The sequence below is a fragment of the Salmo trutta genome, chromosome 15 (assembly GCF_901001165.1).
Source record: "Salmo trutta chromosome 15, fSalTru1.1, whole genome shotgun sequence".
Taxonomy (NCBI): domain Eukaryota; kingdom Metazoa; phylum Chordata; class Actinopteri; order Salmoniformes; family Salmonidae; genus Salmo; species Salmo trutta.
Genome location: NC_042971.1, coordinates 39,711,946 through 39,727,565, shown reverse-complemented (window position 1 = coordinate 39,727,565; position 15,620 = coordinate 39,711,946). Strand labels below are relative to the sequence as shown.

The 15,620-nt window shown below is 40.2% G+C and overlaps 1 protein-coding gene across 5 annotated transcripts in view; it reads right to left on the bottom strand.

The window, feature by feature from the left end:
• Positions 1-734: 734 nt before the first annotated feature.
• The window catches only part of LOC115149009 (UDP-glucuronosyltransferase), a 30,306-nt gene continuing 15,420 nt past the window's right edge, over positions 735-15,620 (bottom strand). For 4 of the 5 annotated variants that reach the window (XM_029691447.1, XM_029691449.1, XM_029691450.1 and 1 more), the window contains 3 exons: positions 4,519-4,606; positions 4,109-4,328; positions 735-2,181 (listed from right to left, as the gene is read on the bottom strand). In XM_029691447.1, the coding sequence (XP_029547307.1) occupies positions 1,896-2,181; positions 4,109-4,328; positions 4,519-4,606 (594 nt within the window). In that variant the 3' untranslated portion in view covers positions 735-1,895. Of the gene's footprint in view, positions 2,182-4,046; positions 4,329-4,518; positions 4,607-15,620 lie in introns of all 5 variants that reach the window. The other variant, XM_029691448.1, reaches the window with a different exon arrangement.

Genomic DNA, 15,620 nt, shown 5'->3' with positions numbered 1-15,620 from the left:
GTGCAACAATATCCGTAGGCTAGTTATAGGTTTCGTAACAGTTTTGTATTTTGTGGCAGGATCAATGGCAGAAGAGGAAGCAAGACATCCCACTTCCTCTTTTTCCTGGTTCATATACGGTCAATGAACTAAGTAGACCAGACCCAGCTGCTATTGCATTGGTGCTTACAGGAGAGCCACCCCTTAAGCTGACTAAAACTGTGACAATTTCTTTCAATGGTAAACAACTCTCTACACTACTTGATAAAATCAATCAGAAAGTTTGGTCGCTACCGCAGCTCGTGAAGTCAGTCAAGCTAATAAACTCCTCGGGTGGAGTTGTCATCTTTATCCTCCTGATGTATCCTGATAGATTCATAAACTTTCTAACAATCAAAACTGTTGGCTGTTTCCACACTATTATTGGTTTGCTTAAGGGTCATGTGGCTCAGTTGGTAGCGCATGGTGCTTGCAACGCCAGGATTGTGGCACCAGTATGAAAAATGTATGCATTCACTACTGTAAGTCGCACTGGATAAGTGTCGATTAACTACATAAATGTACAGTTAGCAAGTCTCCTGCAGAGATCTAACGGTAACAAAAAGTGGTATGAAATTTTTATTTACTATAGCCTACTCGCCGAACAGCCAGCTGTGGTTATTTCCGGTTTCTCATCTCTCATGGGTAATGTAGTTCTCTATTTGGCTGCGTTCAAGTGCTCATTGGAAAGTTATTTCCTCTCACTCTAACGGCAATGAAAAGGGACAAAACTTTTTATTCAAATGTATTTGTAGATTAAAAAAAAATAATAATCACTTGCAATGTGACTGCAAACATGATCCAAAATACTGTACAACAACAAATATTCTCAAGCAAGTATTTAGCTGGAACTGTCTAGGAGTGGTCTGAGTGGGGAGCGGAAAACTAAACTAGCTGTTATTGGAAAATAGGTTTGGAACTTTCTTATTGGTCTATTAACTCATTTGCAGCATGGAGATGTCAACAGGCAGGCCAAAACTCCATCCCACCTAAACAGGATAACATTTCAGGTGGTCTTTTTAAACAGATCTTATACTAAAAGGACATTGGAATAATATTGTGAAAATTATGGTAAACTCGGTGTAAATATATATAAAACACAGGGAAATCAAATTTGACTGCACTGAGCCTTTAACAGGGTCTTGAATCAGCATGACACTGGCTGAACTAGAAAGGCCAACAGTTTTGGAGTCATGGCTAGATTCAACCATATCGTGGAAGATCTGCGTTATAATGCAATTTAAATTTCCGATTGAGCCACATTTACTGTGAATGCAGTCTCCGCAAATGCAGGAACATTGCCTTTAAATGTCAATCGCGCTATTGCACTGATCTTCCATAATACAGATTTCATCTAGGCCATACTCTTCCAAAGGCACAGTGGCTGAGAAATGGGACTTATGTCTTGCTGGATGCAGGCCTCAGGCCTTATTGATAACAGATGCATGAAGTTACTTTGACATTATCCTGAGATATCAAACATGAAGCAAGCTCCCCCCACTACACACAAACCCTTCTCACTCACACACCATACAAACCCAGGACTGGGTTTACTGAGCAGTTTTTTGGCATTCCTTTACTTCGAACTACAGTACCCTACAGCATATATTCCCTGTTATACACACAGGGCCTAGATGTGGCAGTATAGCTTCACTGGACTCTAGTGCCTTAAGGCTTGGCTGGTATTCAATCCATAGCGTTGTAGCGCGCTTAACATTTGAAGGTAATTTGAGTTGATTGAGCTGACATCTGCAGCGTATAATGTGAATGCGATCACAGCAAACGCGGAAACATTGCCTGAAAAAGGCACATTATTGTTGACAGCGCACTACAACCAGCCTCTGATTGAATCCCAGCCTAAGCCACAGGAAGGACATTCACTCACTCTTCATCTTCATTGTCCAAATCATTCCACAGCACTTGCGGAAGCAGACTTTGCAGCATTTAACGGTGACCATGACAACAGTGAGAACTATAGTAAGTAGCAGAGCGAACACGTCCAGACTGTGGTACTGGATCCAGTTCAGGTCGTGAGCAGCGGGTCTCAGGTGGTCGGCTCCTCCGTGGCGCATCACGAACTCTGTCCAGAACACGGCTAGGTCCAGCGGCTCAATGGGACGGTCCTTATGCACCGTTGACAGCTTTAGCATCTTCTCCTTGTAACTGAGGAGGAAGGATAGAGAACATGAGGAATGCATCAAGGTTTGCCATCTCCTCAGACAACTCATGGCTGCTAATACTGTACCAGTGAAGGAAGTGGGTTCCTCTAACGAGGAACTCCAACTGTCACCTCCAATAATGGATTGCTGACCATATATTTGTACTGAAACTCAATGTGTGTGGATTTCAAGTTAGGATTTGGTCTCTGTACTGTTTGCACTGCTTCTTGAGTTGACAGTATAAAGACATTTCCATCTAAAAGGACGCATGACCACCAACATGTGAAGTTCATAGGAGCATGTCAAATGAAAGCTATGCGTACATTTTTTTTTATCAAGGCATATATACATTTTTCAACAATTTTCCATCCAAATACTTAGGAATAAGAAAACACTTATTTCTAGTCAAACAGATGGAAAAAGGGTCTTAGACATCAACTACCAGAAAAAGTCTTAAAAGGTACTAGAAATACATCAAAACACAATGTTGAATTAAAGAACCCTGCCAATATCAACACTTATGAGTGGGTTGGGGGGCTAGGGTCAGTCTGTTATATCTGGAGTATTTCTCCTGTCTTATCCGGTGTCCTGTGTGAATTTAAGTATGCTCTCTCTAATTCCCTCTTTCTTTCTCTCTCTCAGAGGACCTGAGCCCTAGGACCATGCCTCAGGACTACCTGGCATGATGACTCCTTGTTGTCCCCAGTCCACCTGGCCGTGCTGCTGCTCCAGTTTCAACTGTTCTGCCTGCGACTATTGAACCCTGACCTGTTCACTGTGATTACTATTATTTGACCATGCTGGTCATTTATGAACATTTGAACATCTTGACCATGTTCTGTTATAATCTCCACCCGGCACAGCCAGAAGATGCCTGGTTCCTCTCTAGGTTTCTTCCTAGGTTTTGGCCTTTCTAGGGAGTTTCTTTCTACACCTGCATTGCTTGCTGTTTGGGGTTTTAGACTGGGTTTCTGTACAGCACTTTGATATCAGCTGATGTAAGAAGGGCTATATAAATAAATTTGATTTGATGATTTCATTTGAGAAATTATTTGTCTTCTGTACGTTTAAGAAACATTGCCTTGTGCCTTAATTCCGTTACCAAAAACCTCATGAGGGAGGATAATGAATTCATAGAAGTAATAAGTAAAGGTAGACTTACCAATTAGTTCGTGTTTTTAGTGGTATCAACTTTTTATGAATAATTAAGTGATTAAAACTCGTAATTCTGTTCCCAAATCGCTAACGGAATTACAGAAAAAAATCTAACGGAATTACTTCAATTGAATTGGCTACCATGCAAAATCATAGTCACAAACCACAGTTGGGTCACCTGCTACTGTCCTCCCTTCCACTGCCATACTGTTATGTTCAGTTCATAGTGTCTCCTGCTACTGTCCTCCCTTTCACTGGTATACTTTGTTCAGCTCATAAATGTTTTCTTTCTGTCGTCTGATGGTTAAAGCAACACTGTGAAAACAGTCTGGACAACCCCGCACTCTCTCTTCTCTCTCTCCAGTTAATGTCTCCTCTCCCGGCTCTTACTGGACTTTGAAAAGTAGTTGAAATTTGGTCAGTCTGCCCTGGCCTGACAAAATCTGAACCAATCATGGACCTCTATGTTTTACAAGTTTGGACATCACAGTAGAGTGTAGAACACACTAGAGGGAGATTTTACCGTAATTCTGTTACCAAACAGTTCTTCCAGTAAATGTGCCTTTGTGAAATTTTCTGTGTAAATTGTTCAAAGTAATCCTTGTGCATAGAGTTGTATGGTTTGTTAACCTTTTAAATCAATGGTTATCGTTTGGCATACATTTTAAAGTAAAAAGTCTGAATCAAAGCGTAATTCCGTTACCATGGAATTACCTTTAACATGATGTCCTTGTAACATTATTACGTCCTAGTATCATGTTAGCATGATGTCTGACCTCTTGTCATTGATGACCTTGTTGAGGGCTTCCACCAGTTTGTCTGAGGTGACGTTGAACACACTGAGCACCTCCCCTACTCCCCTCACTGCCATGCGGTGTACGTTGTCACCCTGGTCACCAAACAATGGCAGCATCACCATGGGAACGCCATTACAGATCCCCTCGTAAATACCGTGGGTTCCTCCGTGGGTGATGAAGGCCTTGACCTTGGGGTGGCCTAGAACCGGACATAGAACATTCACCACGAGGGTGTTAACATCAAAATAAAGGAGAAGATTAAGTATTTATCTTGCAACATAAACAACAGTAGTGTGTTGGGTTCACTGAGAATAGTGCCCTTCTGTAACTTGCCCTAGATGGTTTATTATAAATATATAACACTATAACTGATTAGAGATTAAACCAACCCAGCAAATCATTCTGAGGAAGCCACTTCATCACTCTGACGTTGGCTGGAGCATTTTCAGGCACCACCCCTGTGTACCTCCACACAACCTGAAACAGAGACAACAGTTTATTTAGCATACCATGCTAATACACTACCAAGCAATGCAAACAGATGTGGAATTAACCCCATAACAGGTGTCTTTTTGGATCAATAATTTATCAAGAATACCAATAGGCGTGATCAGATCCTCTGCCCTATTACGGCATATAATGCACAGTCATATGCAAATCCATAAAACTGTCAATAAAACCTTAACATGACTACTTGCAATGTTATTATTTTCGTCACAATCCATCAATGGCTGAATTGTGTTCTTTTTCTTTGTACATGCACCAAGCTTCCAATGGCGGGACCCAAGCAACAGGCTAAATGAAAAAGACCCAAATAAAGCGTATGTAAAAAAAAGTGTCCTCGGGTTTTCACCTGCCAAATCAGTTGTTATACTCAGACAAAATTTTAACAGTTTTAGAAACTTTAGAGTTTTCTATCCAACACTACCACACATATGCATATCCTAGCTTCTGGGCCTGCGTAGCAGGTAGTTTACTTTGGGCACCTCAGTCATCCAAACATCCGAATACTGCCCCCATATCCCTAACAAGTTAAAGGTTTTGTAAGTTGTAACAGGCCTCATTCAGCAGTCTAGAGATTAACCTAGAGACACCAAAACAATGTTTAGAGAAGCTTGGAGATTATACCACATGTAAGGGACAAAGAGCTGATTTACCTAACTCTGTACAGACCAAAGGAATTTCCAGAGTTAGCAATCCCTGACACGGTGTATGATAACTCTGACTCGTACGTCTAATGGTTATTGTAGATGTTAGCTACAGAGGGAGTTTACAGTATAAAAGGCAAAGAGAGCAACAAATTGACCTACGTGAACTCAAAACGGAGCCCCCTACTTTATAATAGAGAATGCAGGGATGTGTACTGAACCTGTACCCATTATAAAACAAAATGATCTATGGTCAAATGCATCTAAACGTTTTAATGATAGCAGCTGCATTCATATAGATTTTATCAACATAGTCTAGAACCAGTAAGAACATAGATTGAATGATCTGCTTTGTACTATTAAAATAGCAAGGGGCCTGACCTATTTCTATAGAAGAAACCCCTTTTTATATTCGGCATCTTAATTAACTAACACATCAATATGTTTTTTGAAAGTCAGCTTAACGTCTATACTAATACAACTTCAATCATTAGAAAAATTGTTGTACACTCTAGAAAACATATACTTAGTTTTACACGTATTCAATAATAATTTAAGGTCAATAAAGATTTTATGCAAATAATGAAAGCATAATGTACTTCAGATAGAGCATGATCAGCAGGGTGGACGATAGAGTACACAACTGTATCGTTGGCATGCAGGTGCAGGTAAAACTTTATTATTATTATTATTATATTTATATATTTCTGATAAAACAATATTATTAATGTATACAATATAGTTGTTTATTAGACATTCTAACATAACAGAATATCGAGATACTAAAAAAATGTATATGCAACACTTGAACAATTGTGGTCCCCCTTGCTTTATAGGTATGCTCTGCTAGTCCTAAATCCAGACATAATCCATACATATGTGATTGTTATAAAGGGTCTACGTTGTGGGGGAACAAATATATGTGTTCCTGGCAGGGTGAGCTTTCAGAAATGGAGTCAAAATAAATATGCTAGAAGCGATAGAAACAAGGATATTTTTCCCAGAAACTAATAGTGTATATCATTGGTAACTCACGTTATCATGGTTCAATGATTGGATGTTCTATTCTGTGGACTGAGAATAAAAATACTTTGCACAACACACACATTTAGATTATTTTAGAGTTGTAAAACTACATGTAATTTACCAAAGTTAGTGTAATTGTCTGTAGTTCTTGAAATGAGAGAAAATAAAAGGACATCTAGAGAAAATATTGTAATTTATACATGAAAACTTTTTAAAAAATCAATATATTTATATGTTAAGCTGTTTTCTAGTGACATTTTTTTGGATACATCCATAACAATGAGCTAACGAGGCACGATTTCACCTGGCATAGAAAATGTGCTCACTCGTCAGGACTCTGTTGTTCAGAGGAGCTAGCCAACAACACAACAAACACAATCACTTCAAACTGAAGCTGGAAAGACTGCAAACTAGGTGCACTTTGTTTTACATTTTTTCAATTTACGTTTCTTTGTATATATCCATAAAAATGATGCCAGCTGATTCATGATTTCGACTGGCTGAGAAACGCTGCCAAAAAAAAAAGGAGAGCCACACACTCCAGGAGCTCAGATGCAAAAATGTTGTTTCGACAGATAAGCTGTCTTCATCAGGGTATAATGACAAACACTGCAGGGTGACTCGCTTATATATATATATATATATATATAGATAGATAGATAGTCAAGACACACACAGTTGTCTGTAATCATGGCCGGGTGTGGCCTGATATCATTGGTTAATTCTCATATTAAAATAGCATACAAAAAACAAATGGATAGTGTACGATCATAGATACAATTTGGCTACAGAAGCCTACAAACATTTACAATAGCAAAATCACATTTACAATAGCAAAATCACAAGAACGGCTTCAGATCAAAGTCTACGTTAAGACCGAAGGGAGCAAGGGTCTTTAAATTAAAGATCCAAGCAGCCTCTAATTTTAACAATAAATTATCAAGGTCACCCCCTCTCCTAGGGAGGGTGACATGTTCGATGCCAATATAACGTAGAGGCAAAATTGAGTGGTTTGCTTCCAAAAAGTTTGCCGCAACTGGGTAAGTCGAGTTTTTGCACCTAATGGTGCTGCGATGCTCTGAGATACGTACTTTTAATTCACGCTTTGTTTTACCCACATAATTTTTACCACAAGGACAAGTTATAAGATAAATAACTGTCTTAGTGTATTATTAATATTATTTAAATTACATAGTTATGTTTCAGTGATATATTGGGGGGGACGGGGGGGGACACGACCCCACCATCCTGGGAAAAATATGATTTGTCCCCCCCAATATATCACTGAAACATAACTATGTAATTTAAATAATATTAATAATACGCAATGAAAGCACTTGTGCTGATTATAGACACTTAATAGCGCGTTTTTAAGTTTCAAAAGATTGCGACCCCCCCGCCCTTTGCCTCACAATGGTTTGATCCACTGCCAGTTCCTTAGTTTGCACGTAACTGCCGTGAGGTTCATCCAGTCAATCGCGCACACACACACTAGCTGAATATGCAGAGCTAGCGCGCAAATATTAACTATTAAGCTAGCTAGCACCTATTCCATTTATGTGGCCTCGTCAAAGGTGGAATCTTTGCTATCGTCAATGTATTCCAAGATCAGCATGCAGATGATGTAAGTTAGTGCTTCAAAGTTCCTGTGATAAGGTTAGCGATAAACTGAAGTCCAAACTGAACAGAACTACACTCTCTTCTACCATTGTCTTAAATATATTTAATGGTCTCGTTGCAAAAGCTAAATTGTCGCAAGGGAACTTTTATTTATTTTATTTCACCCGGGTAGCAAAGATTATAGCAAACACCATTGAAACTGAATTGGTGCTCGCTAGCTTTGCAAATTCAGCTATTGTTGGAAGCCAGCCAATATGAAACAAACTATTAAAATTACAAAAGGTTGCAGCATATGTTGTGTAAATGGTGAACTCATACAGCTGTCAACTCGTCATTTTAATCCGTTTCACATTTGCTAGCTACCTTTTAGATCGAAGCCCAAATAGAATGATTGAAGATGATATAGAAGCCCATCTCCTGCTGTAAATAACCTACACATTGTGTGTGTGTGTAAACCAGCCAGGTAGAAAAATGGCAGAAAAATAAAAGACGGACATCAGAGTATTTTTCAATACACCAAAACGCATAGTAAGAACCCTAGTAGCCTAATATCTCAAAGACTAGTTGATAAAATGTTCATAAGAAAGAAATGAAATTCTAATGGAAATGTTTCACAATGATGTCATTAGGCAGAGCAGGCAACAGATGGCACACAGACAGCAGAGTTGGGGACAGATATGCAGGGACAGACTGGCAGAGACAGGGAGTCTCAGGTAAGTTTGTTGAGTCTGTTTCGTAACATTATGAAAGGTTCTCAATTTTTTTGACTTGTAAAATAGGAACATAATTGGAAAATGCCATGGATACCCCCACTCTCAACTTTAACAAATCTTAGTTCAGTCACCAGTTTAAGGCAATGGTATTGCTGTTGTGATTAGTTGTGTAGTTTTGGGTACCGGTAGTTAGGAGTACAGCAAACACCTTATTTCTTTGGTTCCTCAATATACATTTACCATATTACAATGTAGGCTATGTGTTACAGCACTACTTTTGGTGTCCCCCTCAGGAATTGTTCTTGAGAAAATGTCATGTAATTGTCCCCTCCAAAGTTGATATCAGATTTTCGCCCCTGCATGTGATAACACCTTTGATTGGGATCCGTTTCCCTGTTTGGGGGTGTTTGAAAGATCTACATTTATAAGTGCCATTGTATTGAGCGCAGCCATTACACTTGTAGTTTCCATCCAGTAGGGGCGCAAATACACGTTGTGCAGGGATGTCTTGGGGTGGTAAATCAGAGTTTACCAGTTTATCTCTGAGATTTCTGCCCCGCGAGAATACGACCAAGGGAAGGTTCGAAAACACATTACCAATACTATCATCGGATCTTGAATGTGCCAATGTTTGAACGATTCCCTTAATTTGTTCAGAGCACTTTGAATAGCGGGTAGTTAGAACGCAAGGATGCTTCTTTTTGCTGGACTGACCTTAAAAGGTCATGTCTCGTTTTGTTTAGAATTTTCTCAATGGCAGTATTAATCTGACCATATTTGTAACCCCTCTCCTTGAATTTTATTTGCGTCTCAGCCATATTTCTGTCAATCTGTTTTTTACAAATTCTTTGGATTCGACAGAATTGGCTGTAGGGCAAACTGTTTTTCAAGGGATGTTGGTGACAGCTATCAGCCCTCAACAAACTGTTACAATCAGTAGGTTTCCTGTAAAGATCAGTGTATAGAATATTATCTTCACACAAGATCAGAAGATCAAGAAAACTGATTTGACATGTATCAGAGTGCATAAGTACATCTCAGATGCTCAGAACAGGAGTTAAGAAAAGCATGGAACGCCTGGAGCTGTTTTGCATCACCCCTCCATAAAACAAAAATATCATCAATATACCGTTTCCAAATAATGATGTTAGGCAAGAAAACAGTTTTGAGGATTGAAAATAGACTGTTTCTCCATGTAACCCACATTCAAATTAGCAAAGTTAGGAGCCATGGGGGATCCCATAACAGTGCCCTTCGTCTGAATAAAGAAATAATTTAGAAACATGAAGTAGTTGTGTGTGAGTACTAATTCAGCCAATGTTATAATGCAGGCACTGGAAGGTAGTTCTTTAGGGTCACGTTACCTGCCTATCTCATCCCGACAATTTCATTACTATGGGACTATAAGGGCACAGGGCAAGACCCAGATGCAGACATGGGAGGCAGATGGTTCGAGTCGCTGATATTTATTATAATCCAAAAGGAAGGCAAGAGAAGGGTCATGGACAGGCAAATGATCATAACAAGGTCAGAGTCCAGGAGGTACATGGTGACAGGGAGGACTTGCAAAAACAGAGAAGGGGAAAAACAGGAGCACGGAAAAACACGCTGGTTGACTTGAACTGGCAACAGACAAAAAGGGAACACAGGAATAAATACCCAGGGACTAATGAGGAAAACAGGTGACACCTGGGGGTGGGGGGAGACAATAACAGAAACAGTGTGTCTTATACGCTTTCTTCCCAAACTGCCATTAACACAATTCCTTAACAAAGATGGAGCATATTGAGCCTTCCTTATTTTGCAAGGCTTGATCATCTGTAATCAGAATACTAATAGCTTTTACTATGAATGAGTTACAAATGTATTAGGAATGGTGGCATTTTTCTAGAGTTCTATGGAATGTTCTGTGATCAGACACTTTTGTATCTGGATAGTATATTAAACACACAGTACCAGTCAAAGGTTTGGACACATACTCATTCAAGGGTCTTTCTTAATTTTTACTATTTTCTACATTATAAAATAATAGTGAAGACATCAAAACTATGAAATAACACATGGAATCATGTAGTAACCAAAAAAGTGTTAAACAAATGAAAATAATATTTTGGATTCTTCAAAGTAGCCAACCTTTGCCTTGATGACAGATTTTCACACTCTTGGCATTCTCTCAACCAGCTTCACCTGGAATGCTTTTCCAACAGTCTTGAAGGAGTTCCCACATATGCTGGGTACTTGTTGGCTGCTTGTTCTTCGCTCTGCAGTCCAACTCATCCCAAACCATCTCAATTGGGTTGAGGTCGAGTGATTGTGGAGGCCAGCTCATCTGATGCAGCATTCCATCACTCTCCTTCTTGGTCAAATAGCCCTTACACAGCCTGGAGGTGTGATGGGTCATTGTCCTGTTGAAAAACAAATGATAGTCTCACTAAGCGAAAACCAGATGCGATGGCGTATCACTGCAGAATGCTATGGTAGCCATGCTGGTTAAGTGTGCCTTGAATTCTAAATAAATCACTGACCATGTCACCAGCAAAGCACCATCACACCATCTCCATGCTTCACGGTGGGAAGCACATATGCGGAGATCAGCTACTCTGCAAGACCCGGCAGCTGGAACCAAAAATCTAAAATTTGGACTCATCAGACCAAAGGACAGATTTCCACCCATCTACTGTCCATTGCTCGTGTGTCTTGGCCCAAGCAAGTGTCGTCTTATTGGTGTCGTTTAGTAGTGATTTCTTTGCAGCAATTTGACCATGAAGGCCTGATTCACACAGTCTCCAATGAACAGTTGATTTTGAGATGTCTGCAACTTGAACTTTGAAGCATTTATTTGGACTGCAATCTGAGGTGCAGTTAACTCTGCAGCAGAGGTAACTCTGGGTCTTCCTTTCCTGTGGCAGTCCTCACGAGAGCCAGTTTCATCATAGCGCTTGAAGAAACACTGAAAGTTCTTGACATTTTCTGGATTGACTGACCTTCATATCATAAAGTAATGATGGACTTTCGTTTCCCTTTGCTTATTTGAGCTGTTCTTGCCATAATATGGACTTGGTCTTTTAACAAATAGGGCTATCTTCTGTATACCCTCCTACCTTGCCAAAACACAACTGATTGGCTCAAATTACCTTTACAAGGCACGCCTGCTAATTGAAATGCATTCCAGGTCACTACCTCATGAAGCTGGTTGAGAGAAAGCTTTGCACACTCTTGGCAATCATCAAGGCAAAGGGTGGCTACTTTGAAGAATCTCAAAAACAAATCAAACTATATTTTATAACGCTTTTTTTTGTTTACTGTGTTATTTCATAGTGTTGATGTTTTCACTGTTATTCTACAATGTAGAAAATTGTTAAAAAAGAAAGAAAGAAAAACCCTGGAATGAGTAGGTGTCCAAACTTTTGACTGGTAATGTAAGTGCTTTACTATATTTGGACCCTAAAAAGAATGGGGATCCCTAATAAATATAAAGGGCACCTATTGGTAGATAGGTCAAAATAAAAAAAAGACAGTGAATATCTCTTTGAACATGGTGAAGTTATTAATTGCACTTTGGATGGTGTATCAATACACCCAGTCACTACAAAGATACAGGCGTCCTTGCTAACTCGGTTGCCAGAGAGGAAGGAAACCGCTCAGATTTCACCATGAGGCCAATGGTGACTTTAAAACAGTTGCAGAGTTTAATGGCTGTGATAGGAGAAAACTGAGGATGGATCAACAACATTGTAGTTACTCCACAAAACTAGCCAAATTGACAGAGTGAAAAGAACAAAGTCTGTGCAGAATAAAAATGTTCCAAAACATGCATCCTGTTTGCATCAAGGCACTAAAGTAATACTGCAAAACATGTGGCAAAGCAATTACATTTTTGTCCTGATTACAAAGTGTTATGTTTGGGGAAAATACAATGCAATGCTTAGTACCACTCTCCATATTTTCAAGCATACTGTTGGCTGCATCATGTTATGGGTATGCTTGTGTTGGAATCGGCTAAACCTTGATAATTGAGATAGGAAATGAAAGAGACTGGGTTATGTCAGAAGTTAATGGTTCTCTGAAGAAAAACAATGGACATCTATGGATTAGATAAAGGAATGTGTTGAGGTCAGGAGGTGAGGACAGATTCTCTTAAGGCAGTAATAAAGGTTTGTCATTCTGTTACCCTCTTTATTAGCTTCCTGTGGAGCCATAAACTGTAAGGATTGGAGGGGGAGTGTTTTAAGTAGGATGTATATAACTGTGAAGAAATAAATGTTTTGCTGTCTGATTACAGCTGTACAGAACCTTTAGGAATAATTAAACTTGGTTAAAGCTTCTCTAGTGTCCATGAGTTATTTACTCTGAAAAATAAGAACCTAACACTTGTAATCATTAAGGACTGGGGAGTTTTTCAGGTTAAAAAATAAACGGAATGGAATTTAAGCACAGGCAAAAACCTGGTTGTTTGCTTTCCACCAGACACTAGGAGATGAATTCACCTTTCAGCAGGACAATAACCGAAAACAAAAGGCCAATTCTACACTAGTTGCTTACCAAGAAGGCAGTGAATGTCATCCACATGTATTGATCACATTTTTACAAATACTGTAGAAATTTGTTTAAAAGCTGTATCTGTACCCATTGGATGCAGTGGCAACATCCAGGAAAGCCAAAGTTTAAAACAATTATTTTAATAAAGGGCCTAAAATAGTGTAAGATATCATACAAAAGATTTAGCTGTGACTTATGTGGATGTTAAAAATATTTGTTGGTCTGATGTGATTTAATAAGGAGCATCCAGATGCTGCACTTGATGAATTAATGAAATTGTTTCTTCAATTATTGATAAACATGCACCTGTTAAGAAACTGACTGGTAGAACTCTTAAGGCTCCATAGATTGAGGAATTGAAGAACTGTATGGTTGAAAGAGATGGGGCAAAAGGAGTGGCTAATCTGACTGGCTGATTTACTGCAGATTGAGGAATTATGTGACTAAACTCAACAAAAAGAATAAAGTATATTATGAAGTCAAGATCAATGATATAAAGAATGATGTAAAAATGTATTAGAGTACTTTAAATGAAATGATGGGCAGAAAGACATTCAACTCCATCTTTCATCGAATCAGATGGCTTATTCATCACAAAATCATTTTGATGTTGTCAATTCTTTTAATGATTACTTCATTGGCAGAGTGGGCAAACTTAGGCAGGACATACCAACAATAAGCCATCGTACTCATGTATCATTTTATTTTTTTAAATCATTGCAAGTTTGAATTTTGTAAACTTCGTGTGGGAGGTGGAAAAATTGTTAACGATCAATAATGAGAAAACTCCTGGCATTGACAGCTTCGATGGAAAGCTACTGAGGATGGTAGCTGACTCTATAGCTACTCTTATGTCTTATCTTAATCTTTAAGCCTAGAAGAAATTCTTTGACCTTAGGCCTGGAGGGAAGCCAAAGTCATTCCGCTACCCAAGAGTGGTAAAGCGGCCTTTACTGGTTCTAACAGCAGACCTATCAGCTTGCTGCTAGCTCCTAGCAAATTATTTGACCAAATATACTGCTCAAAAAAATAAAGGGAACACTTAAACAACACATCCTAGATTTGAATGAAAGAAATAATCTTATTAAATACTTTTTTCTTTACATAGTTGAATGTGCTGATAACAAAATCACACAAAAATAATCAATGGAAATCCAATTGAAATCCAATCAACCCATGGAGGTCTGGATTTGGAGTCACACTCAAAATTAAAGTGGAAAACCACACTACAGGCTGATCCAACTTTGATGTAATGTCCTTAAAACAAGTCAAAATGAGGCTCAGTAGTGTGTGTGGCCTCCACGTGCCTGTATGACCTCCCTACAACGCCTGGGCATGCTCCTGATGAGGTGGCGGATAGTCTCCTAAGGGATCTCCTCCCAGACCTGGACTAAAGCATCCGCCAACTCCAGGACAGTCTGTGGTGCAACGTGGCGTTGGTGGATGGAGCGAGACATGATGTCCCAGATGTGCTCAATTGGATTCAGGTCTGGGGAATGGGCGGGCCAGTCCACAGCATCAATGCCTTCCTCTTGCAGGAACTGCTGACACACTCCAGCCACATGAGGTCTAGCATTGTCTTGCATTAGGAGGAACCCAGGGCCAACCGCACCAGCATATGGTTTCACAAGGGGTCTGAGGATCTCATCTCGGTACCTAACGGCAGTCAGGCTACTTCTGGCGAGCACATGGAGGGCTGTGCGGCCCCCCAAAGAAATGCCACCCCACACCATGACTGACCCACCGCCAAACCGGTCATGCTGGAGGATGTTGCAGGCAGCAGAACATTCTCCACGGCGTCTCCAGACTCTGTCACGTCTGTCACGTGCTCAGTGTGAACCTGCTTTCATCTGTGAAGAGCACAGGGCGCCAGTGGCGAATTTGCCAATCTTGGTGTTCTCTGGCAAATGCCAAACGTCCTGCACGGTGTTGGGCTGTAAGCACAACCCCCATCTGTGGACGTCGGGCCCTCATACCACCCTCATGGAGTCTGTTTCTGATCATTTGAGCAGACACATGCACATTGTGGCCTGCTGGAGGTCATTTTGCAGGGCTCTGGCAGTGCTTCTCCTGCTCCTCCTTGCACAAAGGCGGAGGTAGCGGTCCTGCTGCTGGGTTGTTGCCCTCCTACGGCCTCCTCCACATCTCCTGATGTACTGGCCTGTCTCCTGGTAGCGCCTCCATGCTCTGGACACTACGCTGACAGACACAGCAAACCTTCTTGCCACAGCTCGCATTGATGTGCCATCCTGGATGAGCTGCACTACCTGAGCCACTTGTGTGGGTTGTAGACTCCATCTCATGCTACCACTAGAGTGAAAGCACCGCCAGCATTCAAAAGTGACCAAAACATCAGCCAGGAAGCATAGGAACTGAGAAGTAGTCTGTGGTCCCCACCTGCAGAACCACTCCTTTATTGGGGGTGTCTTGCTAATTGCCTATAAT